The 19,424-nt window shown below is 44.1% G+C and overlaps 1 protein-coding gene across 1 annotated transcript; it reads right to left on the bottom strand.

Annotated features, from left to right (window-relative positions):
• Positions 1 to 6,741: 6,741 nt before the first annotated feature.
• On the bottom strand, positions 6,742 to 15,344 carry net1 (neuroepithelial cell transforming 1). The gene is made up of 9 exons (XM_080754453.1): positions 15,083 to 15,344; positions 11,376 to 11,483; positions 11,067 to 11,240; positions 10,337 to 10,399; positions 9,872 to 10,045; positions 9,479 to 9,736; positions 9,197 to 9,367; positions 8,891 to 9,077; positions 6,742 to 8,747 (listed from the first exon to the last, which is right to left on the bottom strand). Exons 1-9 carry the CDS (start codon positions 15,173 to 15,175, stop codon positions 8,269 to 8,271), a joined length of 1,707 nt encoding a protein of 568 aa, XP_080610579.1. The 5' UTR covers positions 15,176 to 15,344; the 3' UTR covers positions 6,742 to 8,268.
• Between the last annotated feature and the right edge of the window lie 4,080 nt (positions 15,345 to 19,424).

The raw sequence follows: 19,424 nt of genomic DNA, 5'->3' as shown, positions 1-19,424 counted from the left end.
TTTTGAAAAGGTTTGAGGCTAAATTACCACTCCTGAATACAGAGCCCCTGTCATTTCTGCCTGGCTTTCAGAGCATTTTCAGCTGCAGTACCACCTTGTCCTGAGTGGGAGGACTGCGCTATTGAGCCAGTTTTGGCCCCACACTCCTCCCCACCTCCTGCTCAGCAGGCCTGCCCACCCATCCCCAACCCTCTCCCAGCTCCTCCTGCCTCCTTCTCAGGCCTGCCCACCCCTCCCCAACCCTCTCCCAGCTCCTCCTGCCTCCTTCTCAGGCCTTGTGACATCACAAATCTGACATTTCACAATCAGGACCGTTCTGAGACATGCTAACATAGATCTGCCCATAAACTGAGAAAGACACAATGGTCAGAAATAGGACTTTGCGAGGATAGAAGTTGCTGGTGGGACACCAAGAAAATACATAAAAATTGGAAAAATGAAAATTCATGGTGTAGTCCCTTTAAGTAGTTTCCTCTGCCCCTCATTAGACAGAAACAACATATTACTTACCACAAGGGTAATTTAAAGTCGTATGCGTCACAGTTTTCAGTTGAAAATCTAAGTTAGAAGTAATTTTTTCAGGAGTATATTATAAAGCATAAGTATAAAGAGTAAAGTTAAGGGTATAATTATCCTATATTAAAATTGCCAAGAGGGTGGGTAGACTGTTCACTGTGGACTTCCCAAACCTGACCTTGATTATCTTGTTGTTTTTGTACCTTATTTGTAAACTTTAACTTTTTTCATGACTAAAGGTTTTAACGTTTTGTATATAATTATCTTATTGTTCATAACATGTACTACTGCATTGATACACTGTATGTAAGTTTGTTTAAGTATTTGAGTAAAGGTACTTTTTTGAGGGGTGGAGCTATGTATCCAGTCCCTGTGATTGGAGTAGGGTGGTTTGAGCACCACCCTACTCCCAGGTGTTATGCCTTACAATCAAGTAATGGTCCTGTATATAAGGGGTTTCTTTGTTTGTTACTACAACTTTTGCCTGATGAAGACGTAAAGTCGAAACGTTGCAGCCAGTTGCCTATAATAAAAGTAAGTTTTTTGGAGCATATGAACAGTGTGCGGGCGTTTTTCTCCTTCCGACTTCCCAAACCTAACATCCGGACATGCGAGGCACACCGTTGCTCCGATCTACACTAAACTTGGCGAAAACACTGTGTCCAGGGGTCTGGCATGAGAATAGTCACACCGGGGGTCATGTTTGGCTCAAAGGGGCCACAGGTGCTATGTTTCTCCTATCCGCACCAACCACAAACACTGTCCAGGGGTCTGAGAATAGTCACACCACAAAACCTAAATTGCACACATAGGATTAGATTATAAGGCCACAAAATCAAAGTATTTATAAATTGGTGTGTGTGTGTGTGTGAGGGCACTGGTTCTCAACATGGGGTTCAGGGATCCCCAGAGGTCTTTGCTAAATGATTGATAGTTAGGAACCAAATGGACCCATATAGAGGTCTGTAAGTTCTGAGTAATCAACTATACTATGGTCAAACATTGACCAAAATGACAAATAATTCACAATATTTATCTGTGGAAGTGCTTATCTGGGTGGAGGCAGGGTCCCCAGTTCAAATATGATTATTTTGCCACTGGTCTACACACGAGCATGCTATCTAAGTTACATTTTAGTCTTTGCGTTAGCCTGCAAGGTCGTCAAGCATGCAAGTGCTAAAGGGACTTGTGTCGAGACACTGGGAGTCTATGCACACTGTAAAAACCCTGTATGTTTGTATGTTATTCCCACAGACAATCCTCCATTTATGTCATCTCTGCTAGAGTGTGGGTTGCTTGGCCTTTTTACCATGCATGAACTTTACTTCATAGAATTATTCAAACTCACCCACAATCGACCAGCATGCTAATATATTACATGTGTTGACAGTGGGCTTTGTAAGGGGCAGATGACCACGTGGGGAGTGTAAACTCACTTTTCCAGGAGATGGAATTCACTGCTGCCATTTTTTTCTCTTTTGCATTTTTCTACTTTATACATTTAGTGTTTTATATTTGTTGATGATATTGTATTTTGGTGTGATTTTTATGCCGAAATGTTGATGAATCGAATTCATAGGACCACAATGGAAACAACTCCCCAGGACTTTTTTGTGTTATCCTTTAAGCCAACATGTCTGACACAATGCTGTACCCCCTCCAACTGTATATATATGTAATGGAGGTGATCCGAACCTCCCCACCCGGTTTCGAACCCGGGTCTCCTGCATGAAAGTCCAATATCTTAACCATTACACCAAAGTGATATCCCAATGGAATGAGGGCAGATACTAGACTTTTTGAGGCTTCAGGCTGGGGCTGCGACTCTCTCCGCCACACTCACTCCCCTTTGACCTCCTCCTACGGGGAAGCCCGGATCCAGGTCACGGCACCAATGTAACGGAGGTGATCCGAACCTCCCCACCCGGTTTCGAACCCGGGTCTCCCGCGTGAAAGTCCAATATCTTAACCATTACACCAAAGGGATATCCCTATGGAATGAGGGCAGATACTAGACTTTTTGAGGCTTCCGGCTGGGGCTGCGACTCTCTCCGCCACATATACATACTTTCCCCGTTTTCTTAAACTATTTATATTATATTTTGACACTTGCTTTGCCATTGTAAACGTACTGTAAAGTGTTGACGGTGGACTTTGTAGTCGAGGGGCAGACAATGACATTGTGCTCCATATAGAGGCAGGAGCACTGATACATGGGAGTGTGAGGGAGAAGGAGAAGTGGATATGGCCTGGTCAGTGGTAGTGTTTCCACACTTCCATTATTAAGTAAGGCGGGTGTCACTTCCACATCCTTGTTACGGTAAGAGGGTGCATGTGTAACTGAGTCAGACCTGTCTGGTACATGTATGTGACCATACACTTAGCCTAGATTGACTGATTCATAATATCTTGTCTCCTTATGCACAAGGCCAGGTTAGAGAAAGGAGTCATAGCTAAAGGATAGCTTTCAGGGAGAGTAATGTGGGGCATTATAGAAGAGGGAGATGAGTTTTAAAGGGTGTTGTGCGGATAGATTACTTAAAGGAGACCTGCTTGGCTGTCACTTTCCGTGCAGTTATCTCCCTACGGCTATGTCACTATATGTCAGTGGTCCACTTCTTACGTGGCCGAAAGAGGTTTCTGGTGCACCGGTTCTTCTCAGATCTCACTGCTGTCTTGTTAAAACGTCTTTGCCTATTATGTTACATTTTATACTCTAGATTGTCCAAGGCAGAAAGAGAAATTCAGTATAGTATACCCAAACTACAGTAAGAGAAAAAAGAGATGAAGAGCTGCATAATGTGTGTTGCATAAACTTAGACATTTTTGTATGAAAGTTTAAATAAAGAAAAGAAATGGGTTACGCAACAGCAGCTGCTCAAATGAATTGACTGCATGCATGGCATTATAATGTCAACCTCAGCCTAGTGTGTTTCCTTGCTTGCTTGGAAACACTTCACGCCAGCAGACAACTCTTTCGCTCATAAAGATTACACTACATTCTTGTAGAACACACTAAAAGAGGCAGAAAAAAACAAAAAGAGGATTCCTCACCGTCTCAACAGTATAATAATCATTTAGGAACGTTTTTTATCTTAACAAACGTTAACCACTGACCTCTGTCACTGTTTAATGTTTAGTCTAACAGTCTCAATGCTGTGAAATACAAATCCCCCACCCCTCCTTTCTATGTAAATATAACTTTTGATGCTACTGAGTTTCAACAGTTTTTATTTTATTTTGACACTTGTTTTGGCAATGTAAACGTATGTTTACATGAATTGAATCGAATTGTTTCTTTACCGATATGTAGTGTATGTATGAATGAATGAAGGATTTTATTTGGTGATAAAAGGAAAGAGCACATCAGCACTTCCACAACATATATAGACAAAATATCACAGAGGATTAAACACACTAAACGCCTAAGGCTTAGTTCCATTGTGGTCCTCTATGTCTATGTGTTACTCCTCTCTGACCCGTCCTGAAAAACACCTGTTCAGAATTGCCCAACTCTTGTTTTTAGTGTTTTATTGCTTTTGACACCTATCTTATTTGCTTATCTGAGTTTTAATACATTTGTTCTCTTTTTCCTCCTCTCCCCCTCCGCTAATATTATTGTGGGCTCGCCTGAAAGGCGAGAACACTATGTTATCTTCATTATTTATATAGTGAGTTCTATCGCATAGTGAGTTCCGTCGCAGACAGTATAATGGCAGGGCCCTTAGCCAATGAGGTGTAATTGAGGTGTGGAAAATCTGGGAGTGGTGTTAGCTGGAGTATTGGTTAAGCTTCACATGACAGTTAACACGCTGCAGAATATAGTCACGAGCGAGCCCACACTGTTTCGTAGGAACAGTATTTCTAGTTAGTATTAGTATATATTATTAATGGGAACAAGCTCAAGGCTTTTTGTTAGCATAACCCTTGACTGTAGTACTAGTACTACCTGTACCATTAACAAACCTCTTAAGGGGAGACATGGCAGGTGAAAACATGTAAAAAATCAAAATGTAAAAAAATGAGATGTTTTACTATTTTGCTTCCTAAACATGCCTTCTTTCAAACAATTGCAAAATTAATGTTAAAAATACACATATAGATGTTCATTTCATACATGAAAGTGCTGAGTTAACAGCATTTGTTTTCATACATATTTTACAAAATATAGATATATAGACAATAAAAAATAAATAAAAGAGGAATCAAAGAAACATGGCCCCCTCACGTATTAGGAGGACACTATGAGTCACCAGAACCGAGGACAGGTGTTTTTTATGAATCTAACATGATTAAAATGGAGTTTGAAGTTACAATTGGTTTGTATAGGATGGGGGTGTGTCCAATCTTTAAAGGCCGTTTCCCAAAATGTGTTTTTCCTCATACTTAGGTACATAAATCTCCACTTCAGTTGCACCCACATACACCAAACCTTCCAGTTTTATTCTTATCTATATCCTGAAGATATTTACAGAGGGGTTTGTTGATATATCATTCATAGCCTGATTTACATCACATTTTATCACTAAAAACATGGCGAAAATGGTTTTTTTATGACTTGACACTATTTTATGATTTATGGAGTGATAAAAAGAGATATCTAAAATCCCCTCTGTAATTTGTTTTGTCTCTAATATGTCAAGAAAGGGAAACAATAGTTTTGAACCTGGCATTAGCCAATCTTCAGATTTATGTACCTGAAAAGTATGCAAATTGGGCATTATTAGCGCATATAGTGCCTCATTTGCATATCTAAACATATAATTTCAGAAAACTTGTAATTCAAAAATTCTTAGTATTGATGTAAGTAATCAACTGGAAAAGTTTCATTGTTGTAGCTATTAGTTTTTTTTTTTTTACCCTATTCACCTGTAGTGTCTCGCCTTAAGTAATCAATCAATTCAATTCAACTGACATGATACTGATCATGATACTAACATGATACTGTCATGATACTGACCATGATATTGCCATGATCTTGACACGTTATATCATACGGACAGACCACGATATCTGACAATAATACAGATCAGTGACCATGATACTAACCATATTTCTTCCACACCACAATGAAATGTAATAAATCACCGTAGTTCGACTGCTTAATCAGAACTGTTTGAAATGCCTTCTTTGGCCTTTTTACGCCTTATATGTAAACTAAGCACTTTGCCTTTGTGTACAATATGTCTGCTACGGAAATACAGTATCCTTGCCGTGCCTTTTAAACCCAAACCCAGCCATAATATGCCAGTAATATTATTACTGGCATATTTGGTTTTAGATATTCAACTTTCATTACAGAAAGGGAACATAACCTATATATGGAGGACATGAGCAAATGGTTGGAGAATGCTTTCACTTCTAAAAAGCAGACACGAGGCCAGTACATAATAAAACCTTAAACCGAGCTACGTCCTGCCAAGCAGACCTGCGCAGACAGAAATGAAATGGGCAGAATATCTGGCCAGTCCAATAAACTTTTGTGTTTGACATCAACGTGTTTATAGTAACTGTTGAAATGGAAATCGTTCTCTCTTTCTCTCTCTCTCTCTGCAGTGTCCACTCATCTTGAATTATCATCACTATGAGACATCGCTATAAATGCTTACTCTAATAGACACATCCTTGTTGATCTAAAAAGGCCCTTGATCTTCTTTGGAAGGCTGTGAACAATGACCCTCCATCTAATCACAGTATTGCCTATAAGCCTTTGTTCTCTTTTAACTCCTCTCCCCCTCCACTAATACTATTAGTATTATTAATGGAAACAACAAGCTCTCTGGACTAGTCTTTGTGTTAATAAAAGTCTCTAAAGAACCACTTGTTGGGTCTTCCTAATGAAAAGGTTGATGGTTTAAAGTTTAAACAAAGAAAAGGTAGAGAGATGTACAGTATCTCTATTAATATTGACTTTAGTTTTTAACATACGTTATCAGTTGAGGAAATAGGCGTGGCTGTGGTTTCTTGAGAAATTTAGAAGTTGACACATTTAACTTGAATAATAAGAATGAAACTTGAGTTATTGTCGTCATGCGTTAACGACTCTTTTCGTTTCACTCTTGTCTCATGGCAGACTTAATCATTACCCATAGGCCTAGAGTAGGTAGCAGGAGGTCTAAGATTAAATATGTTGTTAACCAATGTTCTTATTGGATCCCCCATACCAGATCGATCAGGACAATAAATTGTTACATCATCAACAATAAAACACAGGAAAGCAGAAGGTCAGATGTAAATCTTACACAGATCTTTATTGTTCTTTAAATATTCAATTACACCACTTTACATACAGGCCGTGGCAGTCATATCACCCTCTTGGCCTCTTCAGTTCTTTTGCTTTAACAACACAAACTCTTTTACTTTTCTCTCCATCACATACAAGAAACCCAACATCTCCTCTCCCCTACATACTTGATCCATTATATTTTAGCTCACTGGCTTTTCACCAGTGCCTCAAACATCCATATTGTGAGCACGGTAGAGTTACCACATCCGCTTCAACAGCGCTACATCAACTGTGGTGATACAACACCGTGCACCAACAATCCAACTCTGTTCCATTAACAAGCTTTATCAACCTTTTTGCTACTTTCTCTCTCAAGCCCTCTTACAATATTCTTTTTTCCATTCAACGACCATCCTTGAATATTTTAACAAACTTTCTTGTCCTCAATATAGTTCCAAACCCCTCAAACATACATTCTGCTGCCTCTATAGGCGCACGCAGTGTCACCAACTAAAGCTCCGTGCAAGATGCTACATTGAAAAGTGATCCATTTCATTGTGAAGTCAGCTTTCTTTTAAACCAACATGGCTCAGTTAAAAGTTGTTGTTTTTGTTTTACATTGAAAATAAAACAAAATACCCCATTTGTAATATCAAATGATTCAAAATTGCTACTTGTAGCAATGTGTTTGTTCTGACAGAAAAAGTGATTGCATTTAAATGAATGCCTGTCTCTGCAGTAAATGCAAAATGTAGCTGGGTCATGTCTGTCATTATAGGAATGTACAAAAATAAGACTCGTCCTCCAGTAAATTGGGGGAGAAAGACATTTGTAGTTTTTAGTTTGTTTCGGTGGATTCTCTTTGAATGTTCACCTCTAAATGCCCAAAAATGTAAAAATAAAAAAAAACTTCAGCTAAAAGCTAAAAAAAAAGAGAAAACAGTGCTGTTTGAAAATAGAATAAAAAAAAGAGCTACGGTAAAAATGTCTCTTAATTAAAAATAATATAAAATTAAAAATGTAACACTTTAATTACCCCCAAAAACAATATTAATGCTTAATGTATGTAGCATTAATGCTTAATTAATGCTTCAAATTAACAGTAAACAGAATGACCTCCGTCTTCTCCCAACAAACTACCACACAGATTAATGTGTGGACTAGTATGCACATGTTGGCTAACTGTAGTAGAACCGCTTCCCTAATTACAGCAGAGGGAAGCCATGCACGTCTCTGTGGAATACTGCAACTCTGTGGTATGAGCCCGGCCCCTGTCCACTGGACAGGGGCCGGGGTGGAGGGGTAAGGTAAATAGCTGCCGATGAGGACAGTAACACGGAACACTGTTGAAATAATACACACGCAGACACACACACATAAATACAAGTCCCAGTGAGCCGAGGCAGACTTATAACTGCCCCCACTAACCCCACTGCTCCTTCTCCGCATCGTCCCTTTTTGTGTTTATCTACAAAGTGAAGTCAGTTCTGAGGGAGTCCATTTTCTCTCACCGCTAAGGTCGAACTTTATACCATAGTCTCTTTTCTCTTTCCTAAGGACCCGAAGGACCTCTTCTCCTTCTTGGTTTTGTGCGGTACGGGCGATGAGAGCGGGGACGGGGAGGACGAGGGTGACGGCGGGGACGATGATAAGGACGACGAGGAGGAGCGCGAGGACGGGGACAAGGAGGCGGGGCTGGGGGTCTCGTCCAGGCGCTGCGCCGGCGAGCAGGGTGCCGAATGGCTCTTCTCCGGGCCGACCGGGAAGTTCTCGTCGGCCTCCTCCATGTGGACGATGGCGGAGACGGAGGAGGGGCGGCGCTTGGAGCGGGCATCGGCGGGCGAAGGCGACGCGGGAGGGGCCTCAGCGGGGAGCGGCCGGTGGACGGAGATGGCGCTGCGCAGGCAGTTGAGCCACTGCTGCTTGTGGAAGATGTCGTTGACCTGCAGCGTGTGCGACTGGCCCTGGGTCGGATCCTGGAAGCGCACGCGGAAGATGTTCTTGGCTGTGGAGGAGGGAAGGACATGGAAGAGATCCATTAATCACTTATTATAGAGAGAGCTCGTAGATCGGCCATTTTCAAAATAGGGATGCCAGTCTTAATGTGGCTAATAATGCTATTCAAGCTGTGTTGGGGGTGGTGCTCACCTTTGTCTGAGTTGCTGAAAGCCCCCCTGAAGGAGCCGCCCATTCGCACGTCTCCGTCCTGCAGGTCCTCCAGAACCAGGTCGTGCACGGGGATGGGCTGCCGGTACACCTGGAAACACTGGCGCTCGTTCCTGGTCACAGGCCGCGTGAGGACCAGCAGCTCGTTGAACAGGAACACATGCAGCTTCTAGAAGGAGGAAGGAAAGTTGTTAAAATCACAGCGCTGACTTTAATCTCCAATGGTAACAATGTGAATCTAAATATAGATTATTGTGACATCTGCTAGATGTGATGTGCATGCCTTACCGTGCCACTCTTGTTGCGGAGCTCCCCGTGACACAACAGGCTCTTGCACTCGTCGATGTGTGGGTCTCTCTGCCTCTCGTCCAGGTACTCTAGCTTTTCGATGTAGTACTGGCACTCGGACTCTCCCTTCTTCATGTTGATGTCCGACAGCACACCCTGGATGATGGTGATCTGAAAAACACCAAGCAGAACCATTCATATTAGCCACATATACACCACCACAACCACGGGGAGAACATAGAGATGACTCTTTGACTGACTGTGTGTGTGTCCTACACTCACCGCTTGCTCCAGGCTGGCTGTGTCGGCGTGCTCCGCAGGCGTGTGTCTCAGGATCTCCTTGAGCAGAAGGGGGTACTTGACCAGGCGCGAGCGCGGGATATCCAGGAAGCTCCAGAGGTCCAGCTTCCTGCTGAAGGGTGACTCCAGGCAGCGCTGCAGGAAGTCCTGCACCCTGCGGTCCAGTTTCTTCTGGTCGAGCAGGGCCTTGGCCGCCAGCTGGTTGCTGCAGTAGTCCCTGTAGGCGTTCAGCCTGGGCAGCTGCATTAAAAACACAGTAAGAATTAACACTCGGTTCAAACCATGTGGGAGAAACACTGATAACACCAATCTGTTTGAAATGCATGGAAACCACAGAGGTCATGGTGGGGGTCAGCGGTGGGACAGGGCACTCACCCAGCTTACGACGATCTGACCGATCTGTCCCACGGTCCCATCCTGGCCGGTGGCTTTGGCCAGCTGGGCCAGTAGGTCCTCGTGCAGCGGGATGTAGGTGTCCAGGTTGCCAAAGATGTGAGTCAGCTCCTCCTCGGACATGATGGACAGCTTCAGCATCGGGTCGTGGTACGCCTGTGAATTGGGAGGGAAAGCGGTTAAATAACCATCCTCCCGCATTGCATTCTTTAACGATAACAGAGTGGAGGAGATCGGGGTGAGTGTGGAGGCTAAGAATAGCTCGCTTTAGGGATAAGAGGAGGGGGGGGGGGAAGACAAGAGGTATCATTCCTTTCTTTTTATAACCTCTGGCTCAAGTGTGTGGAGGGCCTGCCAGCCTCTGATTAAATCTTATTTTCTTTACATGCACTCCCCTCGAGTCAAGGAGGTTTTAAAAAAAGAAAGCATTAAAAGCAAAATACATACCTTTCGTGCGAGCTGCAGATCTTCAATCAGGTCCTGCTCTCCGCGATACAACTCAAATATGGCCTGAGGAAGGAAGGAGATGAAAGACATTTAGATAAAAACAGTAAAAAGGATTGGACTGGATGTACATTCTATATTACATTCAGTACCCATTACACTAAATAGTAAACGCTGATGCCAAATTGCTGAGGTCAACCACTAAATCTGTGAGATTGCCTGACTCTAGTGTCTCCCTCCTCCCTGTTCTCCATGTCTGTGCTTACATTTGCGTGCTACGGTGTTTATGGGTCCTGACAGTTGGCTGAGATGTCTGCCATGTAGGAGTCGAGCACAGTGCAGCTACTCTATGTGAGACCTGCAGGTCCACATTGGCTCACACAGACGGGGGAAATAGGGAGTTTTTGACCCCACTTAGCTCATTTAGTGCAAATACTATGGGGACATGTGAATGCTAACATAGTCTGAAAGGCTTACTGGCCCAGGTGGAGAAGCAGAAAAAGGGAGAAAATGCTGGGAGTGCGTCAGAGCTGTGCATTAAATCCTTTGTACTGGCCCTCTGGGCTTAATAATAAAATTGTCCAGACAACCAGAATATTGTGCTGTTGCCTGGATTTCTGGCCTAGAATGCTATTTGGTTATAGTTTTTTCTCCCTGGCTGCAGTTAGCTCCAGACTGTGCAGTATAGTCTTCAGTGTGACTGTAAGGTCACTAACTCTGTGTTGTTTCTCACCTCCTGCCTCTTAATCTCCTTGGTGGAGAAGGTTCCCTTCTGGTGGACGTCTAGCGTCTCGGACCACAGCGTGCTGTTCCTCCTTTTGGGCGGCGTAGGGGCCTTGCAGCCGCCGCTGCAAGGCTTCTGGGGCACGCCCGGCGTCTTGCCATTGCCATCGCCCCGGAAAGAGGCCTATGGGACAAGAAACGGGAAAACAAACCAGTGTTACCCAGGATGCACGCTTGACTATGTGTTACCGGAGGTTACCAAACCCTCGCCCCTTTGAGCCCCGATCGATCTATAGGATGAAGGAGGAAAGGCGCTCACCTGGATGGTTTGGCCGAAGCGCCTGACGGCCCCACTCTTCGCCGGAGAGATGAGGTTGGCTAGCGTCGTCACCCTGCCGAGAGGACGGACACGCTTGTTGCTGGGTTCCTGGAGAGGAAGAGAGAGTCACAGCGGGAGGTCAGTCAGGCGCTTTGTCATGTCACACACTGTACATAATTACAGTAACACTAAACTTCCTGTGCTGTGAACATGAAACTAAAGGATTTGATCAGGCCACCCCATAGGGAATTTCCACCAAAGGAGGACTCTGCAGAGAGTTGCAGGCACTCCCTTGTGACTCCCTTGTGATGAAGCTCGCCATTCTCAAGTCATAAATCTGTATCGGAGGCCTCACTCCCTGCTCTTGAGCTGAGCCCACAGACAGACAGACAGAGTGGCGGAGCAGCAGACAGCCCCTAGCAGCTGTCAGCTCCATCATGTTAAAGAGTCCAGGGCCAGGAGAGCCCACGGAGCACAAAGACCCCTCTCTGACAGATGACTTACTGGGGAAGGGGGCATGGAGGCATGCCAGGAATGCACCAGACCCTGCTCTCAGCTGTCCGAGAGTGGCCATGCAACACATCGCCCCCACCCCACCCCACACACACACTACTCACAGTACTCAGCTATCTGGACTGACAACAGCAAAACTCAGAGAGAGAGAGAGATTCTGTTCTATCACTCAAACAGTGTGAGACAAATGGCTCCTGAGTGGCCCTGCTCTTTAACTGCCCCCTTTAACTCCCAGAATGTGTGTGTGTGTGTGTGTGTGTGTGTGTGTGTGTGTGTGTGTGTGTGTGTGTGTGTGTGTGTGTGTGTGTGTGTGTGTGTGTGTGTGTGTGTGTGTGTGTGTGTGTGTGTGTGTGTGTGAGAACAGTGTGTGTGGTATGGGACAGTGTGGCACTGTGTCATCACGTGACAGCTAAGACAAACACACCGGCTGCAGGAAGTGGGGAAAGGAGACGCTGCCATAAACAGACAGTGAATCTGTCCCCCCTCGCTCTGCTGACTGTTGATATTTGTGTGTGTGTGTGTGTGTGTGTGTGTGTGTGTGTGTGTGTGTGTGTGTGTGTGTGTGTGTGTGTGTGTGTGTGTGTGTGTGTGTGTGTGTGTGTGTGTGTGTGTGTGTGTGTGTGTGGAGGGTGAACAACAGTGGTGTTTTTTTGCATGCGAGTCAAGGCAGGCCCCTGCAGCAGCCCTCGCGTGAGAGCAGCACCACACCTGGACCAGGTGACCCCCCTCCTCACTCCTCCTCCCTTCACTGAGCCCCGAGGCTGGGAGCGAGGAGAGAGAGAGAGAGAGAGATGCTTGGGCACTTTGCCAACAGCAACAAGACCAGGGGAATCAAAGCGCTGCAGATGTGAGGTAATGATTTCAAGCCACAGAGCCTCTTCAAAAAACGTGACAGTAAGAAGACAGCCACACAGTCGTAATTATCTTCTTTGGAGATGTTTTTGTGGGGGCGGGGGCAGTGCATGTGTTTCTTGTTGAATTTGAGCCGTGCAGACGCAGTGCTAAAGAGCTGCCTGTGTTTTCTACTGACTCAGGGCGAACGGGATTTTGTCTTTCTTTCTTTTCTTTTTTTTTTGCCTCAGCTCAGCAAAACTGAGAAACAAGAGTGGCCATTCAGGCCCCGCAGACACAGCTGTGGAACAGATCTGCATTAAGTCTGGTGTGGCATTAGAAGCCACTGTGGTTGTGGTCACGTAGCTCCGCACTGGACCGGAATATTATGGTCAAAGACAGACAGCCATCAAAAAAAAAAATAAAGAAATATATCAACCCCCCCCCCCCCTAAACCGAGACGGGCCAATAAACAGAGAGGGGCCACTTCCAAACCACCAGACTCATCGTGGTCAGTGAAGGAATCCACATTAGGAAAAGGGCCCTGTGAAAAAGATTCTAGACTGAATGGGCAGCTCATCAGCGTGAGTTTAGCTTTTTGGCCTAAACTCCCTGGACAAAAGTGGAGGGGAAAAAGCCTGAATTGGGTTTCAAGTGAGTGAGGAGGGGGGCCTTCCAAAGTCAATATTGGAAACGTGTGTTGCCCATTGTGCCTTTCCTGTCCATTGGGGACCGGCCCTGGAATAACAAAAGGCCGCTAGTCCCACTCTTTGTATAGGCTCCCCGTTTACCACTCTATCGGCTGGAAAGTGCAACACTGCAGGCAGACTGATAGAAAATAGCTTCTATTCCAGACTTTGTGTCCAGGGAACTCCCTCGAGGGCTGTTCAGTCCCACTCACTTCAGGAAACCAGCCAGATCCGCGATTTGTGCTGCTGGTTTAGATAGCCGTCAACGGTGGAACAAGCGAACCCCCCCCCACACACACACACACACAAGCCAAAGCACCCAAATCACGTTTTCCAACAACACATGTACTGTACATGTGTGCTCCCAGCAATAAAACACTCCTAGCCTAAACCCCCAAGATTACATTCCCATAAACTCTACAGTCTAGGGAGGCCCCTGAAAAGTTCCCTTCCCGCGCCCCTGTTTTTCCTTTGATGTAAGCCATGCACGCGCTGTCTGCTAATACCCGGGTCTGGCCGTGCTCTGCAGTGTCTGCACGCACTGATTACACCACAAGTCGAGCTGATAGAGACCAGGGACAGAGCAACCAGGCCTCACTTCATGCAGGAAGGTGAGGAGTTTATCATAAATGTGCACATCTGATCTGAAACAAAGGATTGGACTCACTTCTCTTTTTACCAGAAGTCCTGACAAATCAGAACTTCTGCTTTCCGACACCTCTTCCGAAATGAAACCGCACAATTATTTGAAAGGGGAAGGAAGGGATGCATCCTCCTGAGCTCCCTGAAATGACTCAATGATATCCGTTCTTTTAAAAAAAGAAATCAGCTGAGATGGGGAAGTAGAAAGTAAACCCTCCGAACAGGAAGCACACCTGGACCAGCAGCCCTGCAGTGACAGACGGTCCCTTTCATTGTAAAGGCTTAAAGGAATGCTCTTAGGCTGCTGTGTGGGCAGCATTTACACCTGACTAGAGACCACATTTTGCCCCGAGGCCCTGGGGAAGTCCAACCTGACTTCTTTAACATTAGCATGAACCTATTGTAATGGGAGTTCTTGTGCTTTACATCAAGCACTCCCCAGTGAGGACTGATCTCTTTAAAACTTAAAAGGATGGAGCATTGTTTGCTGGGTGTTTGCCCCCCCTGCTAATCTTTGGTGATTTTTATCTTTACTGCCAATATCCCCACCTGGGGCCGAGCTACCTGCCGGGTGACATTCTCGCCGAAATGCAGCATCAACAGAGGGGACAGGCAAACAATCTCCTGTTTCTAGTTATACAACAGTCCAATTATCTCCAATAATTAACTCTGCGTTAACTAAATGTCCCAATGGGTCAATAAAGTTGATCTAATCTAGAAACTTAGATCAGACAGGAAGAACACGGCTGTAACATCCATAAAAGGTGAATCTAGCACAAAGTGCATGCAAATACACACAACATAGCCACACACCCTGTGTGTCCAGGTGAGATAAGCGCAGGGCTAGTCACTGATTCACTCTCAATCTGATAAGGTTAACAAAGTGACTTCATCACCTGAACAAGCTCAGGTCTACGCCGATACCAAGAACACACACAACTCCCAGCAAGCAGTATTTGAAGTAAGCAATAAGTAAAAAACATGTATTACAAAAGTATAAATTCATGACAATAAAAGCAAATGTCTTCTCACCTCTGACTCTTTATTGGCTTGGTTCTGGTAGTCTATCACTTGAAGCGTCCGTTTGATAGGCACCAAGCTACCCAGCTCATCGTAAGCCACCATAGCTTTCAGTAGAAACACAATATCCTCTTTTTAATCCTGATGGGTGTAATCCACGTGAGAGAAAAAAAAAAAGATTAAATAAATAAAAAATTACTACGAGAGGAAAACCGAAATGAAAAAATTATTCCATTTTTTTCCTGTGATACAGGACGGGGTCCCTGAAGAAACTTCTCACACTCTCTAAACTTTGTTCTGAGGTGGAAACAGAGGGAGGGAGGGCTTTTATATCCAGACAGGGAGAGAGGGGAGGGGCAAACTTCACACAGCACTCCCATTGCTGTGAGAAGGGGGGGGGGGGTATCGCTTTACTTAGAAGCAGGGGTGTAGCACCAAATTCTGGGCCCTGGGTACAAGGATTCACTGCGGGCCCCGGCCCCCACACAATTATTTTGTGCTTTAACTATTGAAAAATAGCAGATATACTTGTAGATCTGCTATTTTTGATAAATCGTGAAAATTTGGGCAAGTCTTTGAATATTTCAAACCCTTCTAAGGTTTTTTGAAAAACCTATGTTTCTATGTCAATGGTGCTCAAACCTTTTCATGTGAAGGACCTCCAACATGATATTTATTTGGCCACGGACCCTCATCTCAAAATATTTCATTCCAGGGACCCCCCAAATTTGAGTTACAAATGTTCGCCTAGAAAATACATAGATTCAAAGATTTGCACACATTTTCACGACTTTTCAAAAATAGCAGATCTACAAGCTCGCAGCGCGGCACTCGGTGCCGCGCTGTGAGCTTGTATATCTGCTATTTTTCAATAGTTAATTTGACTTGTAATGTCTTACTGTTCATCGAAATAAACGATTCATTAAAGTATAAAATAATGAAGGCCCCTCCACCTTGGGCCCTAGTAACTCAGTCCCACTTTACCCCCCCTTGTGACGCCCCTGCTTGGTGAAGCAGACTGCAGCCTGCATGCTCCCTGTTGCCGATTCACTCTCACTGAAAACAGTAGTGAGAATTGTAAGGATCACAAACAAGTCTTACCAAGAAAAATAGCTTATAATAATAACAACTCAATGATGCAGGTCTGCGGGCGGCTTCATGTAATCCCACATAATGTCACCTGGGGGAAAGAGGTTTTAATTTTTTTTTCTAAATACTAGTACAGTGGAACTCTACAGGACTTTCTCTGGAGTCTGGACATAGTGTGTGTGTATCAGTAAATAAAGATGATTATTTGAGAACTTGAGTTACTTGTTACTTTGTGAATTTGGATTGTTATGACAAAACATGCATTACGCACTTCAGCAGCCTTATACATTTCGGCCATTTGAAAATAGCCAATCTACAAGCTCACAATGCATCACACTGCGTAGCGATGCAACGCATTGTGATTTGTGAGCTTATTTTTTAACATTTAAAAAATATATATTTTATACATTTGAAAACGTGTGAAATTGGACCTTCTGATTGAGTACTTTCTACATTTTGATACCAATACTTTTGTACTTTTACTTGAATTCCGGACTTCTATTGTAACAGAGTGTTTCTACATTGCAGTATTGCTACTTTTACTTAAGTAAAGAATGCGAGTACTTTTTCTCTCCCATTAGATCAGTCAAGCACGCTGCAAAATCCTAGAGTTTTCACCCCTAACACTCAGAACTTTATCACTCAGAACTTTGCAGTGTAGCATACCTTTAAAACATAAATGACCACTTAGTAGGTAATAAGTATTTGGCTATTAGTTGTTGGGTGAAACAGAGAGTGAGTGTCATTGGAAGGTGTAGAAGGTGTAAAGTGCACTGCTTTCTGTTTGTTCTGTGGTTTAACTAACGACAGAGCAGTTATTAGCATTGGTAGTTTGATTGGTTCGATTACAATATCAATGGATGGGTCTCATTGTCACACACACACAACAGTCTACGGTGAAACCTGTGTATTGAGATATGTTGAGGGGTTTGGGCTGAGACCCCCCCCCTACTTCACTTGTTGATTGCTGTATAATAATAGCTTTTAATTAAACGCCACATGTGTAAGGTTTCAGTCTAAAAAACAGGCTAATAGACAAAAGACATTCGCAATTTTGTTTTATTTCTGACAAAAACATTTTTTTAATAAGATTTAGAGGCCCTCAGTTGTGGAACTCTTTAGACAAATATAGTCGTTGCCAATATTTAAGAAACATAATAAGGCAGTAGTCGATATGATTTAGTTCTGATGTGTAATTTTTTTCTGTCTTTCTCTTTCTTTATTGCACTGCTTGCAAGGTCCCCTTGTAAACTTCTAAGTAACGTTCTTACTGACCTTTCAAGGTATGCTATTTAATGACCTCTTCCATTAAGGAAAGTATCCAAATAAGCCTGCTGGCTTCTTCCTTTTCTTGCACAATAACTTTTTCTTTGATATGTTTCTATTTAATACCACAACATGCTAATAAACTAACCTAAACTAGTAAGACACCTAAGGGCCATCTGTCTTGACCATCTGTCTTGAGATCCATGTACTGTATATGGAGATATGGGCATACTGGTTGGATCGGTTCTACAAAAAAAAAAATGTTTTATACAACTGTACATTGTGCAAGTAATGGCAGGGGAAGCAGCTAAGAACATAGGCAAAAATCTGAGCTATCCGTGTGCAAAAGTTGAGTCTGTAAAACCAACCGTGTGCTGTGAGACCCCAGACATGCTTACTCGTTATACTCGTTATGTGAACGTCCTATGACGTCTGACATCATACATACGATCCCTTTTATGCCCATATATGGAGATCCCTGTCTGTAGAACCAACCGTGTGCTGTGAGACCCCAGACACGCGTCCGTGCATGCCATTATCTGTCTCTCAGTCCTTGTCCCCTTTTATGGGCATAAAAGGGATTGTATGTATGATGTCAGACGTCATAGGACGTTCACATAACGAGTATAGCGAGTAAGCATGTCTGGGGTCTCACAGCACACGCCCTAACAAGGCATCATCTGGGAATCAGATGTAGAGGTCAGCTCCATATATGGAGATCTAGGTGATGATCCAGTCATCTCCATAAATAGATATCCAGGGTCTGAGCTTTGATGATGTGATGTCACGCAACGTCACAATGTCTACAAAGTTGAGGCGTTACAGAGGGAAAGAGAGACAAGGTGTGCCGGTTTTAATAGTTAACTGCGTCTTTCGGTCGCAACTAGGGCAATTCTGAAGCAGACGTCAGATGTTGAGTTCTCTATTCAATCCAGACAGAAAAACTGTTCTTCCGCCACGGTTATAGAAACGCCAACCACACCTGCTCGGTGTGTGTGTGTGTGTGTATATTGGTCTGTTTCAGCCTGAGCCTCTGAGCGTGCTGCCCTGAACACAGATACAGCTGCTGCACAAATGGACCACAGAATGCAAGGTGTTAAAGGTGCGATGGGTCAGCTAACACGGTGCAAAGTGGAAGTACTGCAGGGAGCTACTCTGGGGTGTGAGAAGGCGCCTGCGTGTGCGTGCGTCTGTGTTTTTTAGGCAAATGGACGAGACCTGCTGGCCCTAATTCATCCCCTCTCTCCTGTGTCAACACGGAGGTGTGAAACAGGACATGGGCCCCATAGCATTTGTGCTATGGCAGAGAGAGAGAGAGAGAGAGACAGACATGATGCCAGATGCTGATGTAGGTTCATGGTGGCTAAAAAGGCCTTGTTGTTCAGGGTTTTATATTTAGTTGCACACTGAAAATAATAGCCTGTCTACATTGCTCACAAAGTGCTGCGTTGTGACCTTGTAGATCATCTATTTTCAGTGTGCAGCGTCATGCACGCATCCAAGTAAGTCTGCAGCACAAAAAAGGTCTGGGTGTTTGAGTTGAGCGTTCCTCGTGTCTAGGAGGTATTTCAGATGATTGTACAGCCATCAGCAAAGTAGCTAATATGACATACAATGATCATTGTAAGGAGAAAGTAGACAGACAGACAGACAGACAGACAGACAGACAGTAAAGTACTGGATATAGTTTTTATCTGTCTTGTGCGTGTCGTGGAGAAGGTGTTTTAGAGGTCTGCAGTTCCTCCCTGTTACTCACTCAAGCCTGAATCAGCTGTGCGTCTAGGCCTGGGTGGGCTGGCTGTGCTAAAAAAAAACAACGTGGCTAGGCCTGCCTCGCTTCAACGCCCCGAGTCACTCTAAACTGCAGCTGGAGTACAGTCATCTCACACACACACACACACACACACACACACACACACGCATGCATATACACAGATTATATAGCTGTGTACACACAGACAGATTATCAGATTTTTATACTACTTGTCGTCACTTTTGT

This window comes from Nannobrachium achirus (genome assembly GCF_963921795.1).
Source record: "Nannobrachium achirus genome assembly, chromosome: 23".
Lineage (NCBI taxonomy): Eukaryota > Metazoa > Chordata > Actinopteri > Myctophiformes > Myctophidae > Nannobrachium > Nannobrachium achirus.
Note: the sequence above shows the minus strand (reverse complement) of the source record. Positions and strands in the feature narration are given on the sequence as shown.